Source organism: Zeus faber (genome assembly GCF_960531495.2).
Source record: "Zeus faber genome assembly, chromosome: 13".
In the NCBI taxonomy this organism is placed as follows: Eukaryota; Metazoa; Chordata; class Actinopteri; order Zeiformes; family Zeidae; genus Zeus; species Zeus faber.
Window position 1 is genome coordinate 17,580,654 of NC_137198.1, and position 6,866 is coordinate 17,587,519.

Genomic DNA, 6,866 nt, shown 5'->3' on the forward strand with positions numbered 1-6,866 from the left:
GACACACACACACAAACACACACACACACACCAAATAATTTCTGCTCATGATCAGTGAGCAACAAATGCAGCCTTCCACACATAGTGTTTTGTTTTTCCATGCTATTCACAATAAATATACATAGTTAATTCATGCCTTAAATCCACATCTCCCTGTCTGATTGCAAACAAAATATAGGAATGGTTAAATGGAGGCCATGAAGGTAACTGTATTCCATGATCATTATGTTCCCCTGGGGTGTCCGCTGCCAGACCTGCAGTACTGGACGATTACTGTCTGGTTGTTGAGCTAAAGGGCATCCCTGATGTCATAATTTTGTTCATTGCTCTTCAGACCAAAATGTTAACTTTAATCGCATCCCCCCCGGCCTCACCTGTCACTCTTGCTGGTTGATATCAGCTTTGTCTGCCTCTGTGGGCACCCAATCCGGTTCCAGCTTCCCCTGCCTCCGCTAGTCCCCAGCCGTTGCCTGGCAACACGAGCTGCTGCTCTGAAATCCTATCTGTGGAATGGATCCTGCAGGCGTTTGGATGGAGCGACACGGTAAGGAATCATCGTGAGTCCGGCAGGGGGAGTGGAGATGGAGCGGAGACATTATTCAATTTAAAAAAGAAATATGATGGACAGTAAGCCATCTCATGTTACAAGCTCTATATTTAATACAACACAGACAATTATTTATATTATATAATTATAGGACCCAGAATTGCGATTGTGGCGCCGCCCCTTGCGTTAGTATTTTTAGTAGTTTTAGAGTTTTAGCGCTTATTGTGTGTCATCACTGGGTGTCATGACATTGCACTGCACATATGTATGACCGTATGTATATGTATGTGACGAATAACCTCTTTGAACTTGAGCTTGAACTTGAAATAAACGCAAAGGCGTGTCGCCTCCGCCGGACGGGGTCAGGGTGGGTGCCGCCTTGCACGCCCGCTCACCCTGACACATAGGCCTCCCCCTCCGTGCTCTGTTAATACTCATCTGGACTGACAGGGAGAAACGGGGGACGGACAGTGAAAGGGTTAAAAAAAAGGGGGGTGGTGGGGGGGTGTATGCAGAATGGCATGAAGTCAAAAAGATGAGTGTGTGGGAGAGAGAGAGAGAGAGAGAGAGAGAGAGAGAGAGAGAGGGAGGTGGAAACACAAGCACAAGAAAACGAGAGCAGCAGAGCCAGAGCCAGAATCTGATGCATGGGATGCAGGGGGCCCGTGGATGTAAAGATTTAACGGCTCTATTAAAACCCTGAATCTCTCTCTCTCTCTCTCTCTCTCTCTCTCTCTCTCTCTCCATCCTTCCTTCATCCGCCATCCCCCTTCCTCCCCCGTCGCAGCTCTTTTGCTGCATGGCTCTGCAGGGGCAGCCACCTGCTTCCGATGTGCTGGATACAACAGTGCTTATCGGATAAATTGAAGAGCCGGGGAGAATATAAGGAGCCAGAGCTGGTGTTGCCTGCCAAGTAAGAGAGAGAGCGGGAGAGAGAGTGTGTGCGTGCGCGCGTGTGTGAGTGTGTGTGTGTGTGTGTGTGTGCGTGTGCATGTTAGAGCAAACTTCAAGGAAACACTGGGACACCGAGTGGACGTCAGAGGGCGTCCAGCGTAAGCAAAGGCGGTATAGGATGAGTGTTAAAAATGGGCAGGACCTGACTGACAGTGAACAGGACTTGGCCAGGATCTGCAGCAGCACCGGTCAAGCCCCGTGGGAAGATACCAAGAAGGTGCCCAAGTCCTCAACTCCCACCAGGAAACCAAAATCGGTATGTGCCGTGCCTCAAATAACAATATAATAATAATAAAAATAATAATAATAGGTCTTGAAGAACGACTTGTTTTATTGTGTTTACATGGCTAAGTACAAATAACAGGGGAACCTTTAACAGTGTGCACCAATGCAAACTCATCACATAGTCTACATGAGGCCTATTTGCTTATAGTTGGGAATTGTAACACATAAAATGGCATCTCATCTTTTTTCTTGCAGGACAAATGTTAGTCACAACTTGTCTCGATAAATGTGTTTCACCATTTGAGTAAATGAATAATGACTGTCTAGGTCAACCTATCCGGCCCGTGTAGTCACACGAGGGGTTTATACTACTTGAGGCTGCACAGAAAGGGCCAAAATCGAGGTGGGCCCGGTATTAGCCGGTAAAGTTATCCGGTAAATCCAGTGACAAAGCATATTCAAACTCATTTCGTTGGATAAGGGTTGTAGAGGCGTGAGGGCAGGGATGCAGACGTCTGAGGGTGGTCTTTTCCTCGGGACCCAAAAAGGCCATTACACTGAAAACCAAGGAAAGCGATGCTGGGAAACAGTATGAGACGGCTTTAGATTACCGGCAGGAAATTGTCTCGTATTTCTTGGGTTTGTAATCTCTAAATATACAGCAGCATATTCAGTACGTCACCACTTGGATAAGGGACAAACTAAACCAGAAAGCACAAATCCTGATACTCCAGCGAGGGAGGGGGTTTCTAAGTAAAAAACAAAAAAAAACAAAGGAAAAAAAAAAAACGATAATGAAAAATTAAGTTTACAGCTTAGAGTCTCGTACATAGGAAGAGTTCGTCGTGATTTCCCCCAGACATAACCATTCAATTAAAATGTATGTAGAATGTGACGGTTCTGTTGTTATGTGGATATTAAGGTGCATGTTGCAGTACGGACCGTTTTGAATGTAACACAACGTTGTTTTTTTGGGGTTTTTTTTTTTTTTTTTTTTTCGTAGGCTGCGGTGTAATGAAGAACGCAATTTAAATCTGAAGTGTACACACTTCATACAGTGGAACGGGGCTTACTGATTTATCCCATCCCCCGCATTTAATTGGAATGTGTTCCAGACATTGCTTGGTTCTGTTCTTTTTTTAGTAACAAACCAGTCGATTGCGTTGTGTAATGCTGCCATCCAGTGGTCATAATTATTACAACACTTACCACAAGTCGATTTCAGCCGTACTCAATATAATTGCAGGAGTAAATGCAACTGGAAGGGAAGTGTTTTATTCATGCACCGTCATTACATCTTAATAGACTTCCATCTATATACTGGTCCATCGATATCTATCTATGACAAAGTCACTTGTTGGCGCCCACTCGTCCTGCAGCCCAAGCCGGAGCATGCTGTCACCATCGCTGTGTCGTCGCGGGTGCTCTTCAACATGGAGAAGGAGCAGCAGATATATGAGCAGCGCGGCATGGAGGAGTACATCAGGTACCAAGTGGAGCACGAGATGGAGCCCTTCAGGCCCGGCCCGGCCTTCTCGTTCGTCAAGGTCAGAGGCTGAGCTGCAAATCAAAAAAAAAACAACAACAAATAAACAAACAAACAAAAAAAAAAAAGCATATGCATATATTACACATACCATGCACACACACACACCTACACGTACCTCCAAACACGACTGATGCCTATTTTGTATTTTGGCCACGTTCCCAGGCTCTGGAGGCGGTGAATGAGCGGCTCAGGGAGCTGTACGCTGAAAGCGAGGAGCTCTTCGACGTCGTGCTCATCACCAACAACCACGCGTACGTCGGCTTGAGGCTCATCAACACCATCAACCATCACGGTGGGCGACTCGAGCGCGCAAACCGTCGCTCTGCCCGCCCAATGCACACATACACAGCCTTCCCGCCGCTGCTGCTACGGTTTTACCCCCAGGGCGCGCGTATAGAACGATAGGAAAAAAAATGGAAAGGAGCGAAAAGGTTCAGTCCAAAAGCAGATCCCGATGCCTGCGGTTTGATATAAGTTGTGTGTATTTCATTCTTATTTTTTTGTCAATAAATCCAACATTTTTGCGACTCCCGCGTCTGCTGGCTCGGCCCTCACATGCCGTAACATTATGTTTGAGCTTCGTAACGTCTTCCACGTCCCACACACAGGTCTGGAATCATTATCTCACCTTTCCTTATTCCCAATTGCCATTATTGTGAGGTAATAATACATTTGTTCGTTTTCTGTCAGTAGTGCACCTCCACTGAGTGTATTTTCAATTCCAACCCTCTGCAGAGTTGTTCATCGAGCGCTTCTGCATGACCGGAGGGAACAGTCCCATCGGCTACCTGAAGGCCTATCACACCAACCTCTACCTGTCCGCTGACCCCAGCAAGGTCCGCGAGGCGCTGGAGGAAGGTGAGTTTTTTTTTTTTTTTTTTTTTTCAGAAATCGACGTAAGTTGGGAATATTTCATCATGCAATTTATTCACATTGAAGATGTAGTTTCTGTTGGAGCCTCCAGGTCAATGGATCAAATTACTTCTATGTCCGGACTGACTGTCTTGGGGTTCACTGAGTTCATAAACACGTCTTACTTATTTTAGCTTTTGGTGGTCACATTTCATTACTTTGGCAGTGATGTGGTTACTAGGGAAGTACTACTAGATACTAGGGATGCACACCTTGTTGACCGCCATCGACCTATCGGTAAATGAGATGACATTCAGCCCGATCGATTAACTACTGGACTCGTTCTCTGGTATTACGTTAGAAGACGCACGCACGGCTCTCTGGAGCGCTGCAAGCAGGAAGTGATGCAGCGTTCACGGGAACTTGGAAAACTGTAATTTGTGTCTGAAGTGATGCTGCATTCGAGAGAACTCGGATAACTGTAATTCGTGTCGGAAGTGATGCTGCGTTCACGGGAACTCGGAAAACTGTAATTTGTGTCGGAAGTGATGCTGCGTTCATGGGAACTCGGGAAACTGTAATTCGTGTCGCAAGTGAAGCTGCATTCATTGGAACTCGGAAAACTGTAATTTGTGTCGCAAGTGAAGCTGCATTCATTGGAACTCGGAAAACTGTAATTTGTGTCGGAAGTGATGCTGCGTTCACGAGAACTTGAAAAACTGTAATTTGTGTCAGTAGTAACCCCCCCCCCCCTACCAAACAACAGTAGCCTACCCAGAATGATTGAATTTGTGCTCATTCAAAGATAGTGTGACGAAAGGCTGAAAGAATAACAGTTCGGTTATTTTTTTATATAATGAAGATTACTTTGTTTCCCTGGTACAATAGGGGGAATAAATAACAACAAAAACAATATTAAAACAAACAAAATAAAACATTGGTATCGGCATCGGCTGTCAACCAAATTATTATTTTAAACATTAGTATCGGTTTCGCCCCAGAATTTCACAATTGGTGCATCCCTACTAGATACAAATATATATTTTTATTATGATAACATATTAATTATGGTTATCTAAATCGTCATCAACTCCCGGCAGGTTATCAGAGGAACACCATTTTATCAATAATTGAACAGTCCCAAAAAGTTTTTAGTGAATTGTCTGAAGCTACAGAACATAGTGTCTGTGTGTGTTTTGATTTTGCGTCCAGGCATTGCAGCGGCCACCATGTTCACCCGAGAGAAGATCACGGAAGTGTCGGAGACTCAGCTGCGCGTGGCTTTTGACGGAGACGCGGTCCTCTTCTCTGACGAATCAGAGCGGATCTTCAAGGCCCACGGACTGGACAAGTTCTTTGAGCACGAGAAAGCCCACGAAAACAAACCACTGGACCATGTACACCCAGAGGAATATACTCAGTACCTTGTTGATGATGAAAATGAACTGCATGAATTCAATTAAATCTCCCACAATAATTTAACCAGTAAATAAGTGAATACTTATTGCTATCCTTATCTTACTTCTTCTGACACTTCCTCTTTGTGTCCCTTATTGTGCAGCCAGTAGGTCATTATCACAAAATAACCCCCTTTTTGCATAAGATCACCCTGATCACCTTGTTGGTGGTTATTTTGCAGTAAGGACCGACTGGCTGCACATTATTTAGACTACTTGGTATATGAAAGAATCTATTGATACAGAATATTGGTTTGACTAGTGGTTTGACATGATCGATCAGAATTGAGTATTCCACAGAGCCATGTAATAAATATATATTGTTTTGAACATATTGTAATCCAAAACATCAACGTAACTATTTTTTGCCCGTTTCGCCTCCTTCTTCCCAGGGGCCACTGAAGGGCTTCCTGGAGGCGTTGGGGAAGCTGCAGAAGAAGTTCTATGCCAAAGGCCAGCGGATGAACTGCCCCATCCGGACATACCTGGTGACGGCACGCAGCGCCGCCAGCTCAGGGACCCGGGCCATAAAGACTCTGCGCTCGTGGGGCCTGGAGATCGACGAGGCTCTGTTCCTGGCCGGGGCCCCCAAAGGGCCCATGCTAGAGAAAATCCGTCCCCATATATTCTTTGACGATCAGATGTTCCACGTGGAGGGCGCGGCGGAGTTGGGGACGGTGGCGTGCCACGTGCCCTATGGCATCGCCCAGAGAGTCCCCCAGAAACACACCACAGGGGACCAGGAGACCCCCAAGTAGCCTGGATTCAGGAGAGTGACTCTTATTTTTTTACTTTTACTTTCGAGATTTCAAAAGGAATCAGTTTATCTTATTTTTCAATCATCTGAGCTTGGAATGAATTCCACTCCCTCATTACAGTAAACAAGACAAAATAAGCAATACTGCAGTAAATGAAATGAAGCTCATTTAAATAGAGTTCACTTAGAGCCGCTGTTGACTGAAGGTGACAAGGCTTGCAGTCATTTATTTTCTTGTTTAATTTAGTTGATTTCTTTGCTGTCTGCGGATGCAGTAAATTAAGATGATGTTAGACAAACTAATACCGGCTACATACAATATACAGTATATACGTTTATATTTATGCCACCTCATCTGATCATCATTTGTGATTTGGGCCTTCATTTAATATGTACTTTAATAGTGTTGTTGTCTTTCTCTTGTTTTCTATTGTTTTTTTTTGTCTTTGAATCTTGAATCATTATTATTATTATTATTGCAAATCAAGGATTTATATGAAAAGTGGACAAAACTGGGGAAAGAGC

The 6,866-nt window shown here is 44.6% G+C and overlaps 1 protein-coding gene across 1 annotated transcript; it reads left to right on the forward strand.

The window, feature by feature from the left end:
- Positions 1 to 1,619: 1,619 nt before the first annotated feature.
- Positions 1,620 to 6,342, forward strand: LOC307238891 (cytosolic 5'-nucleotidase 1A-like; the record flags this gene model as incomplete). The annotated part of the gene is made up of 6 exons (XM_080012045.1): positions 1,620 to 1,757; positions 3,106 to 3,273; positions 3,438 to 3,567; positions 4,011 to 4,133; positions 5,340 to 5,524; positions 5,977 to 6,342. The coding sequence occupies 6 exons, from the start codon at positions 1,620 to 1,622 to the stop codon at positions 6,340 to 6,342; spliced, it is 1,110 nt and encodes a 369-aa protein (XP_079868171.1).
- Between the last annotated feature and the right edge of the window lie 524 nt (positions 6,343 to 6,866).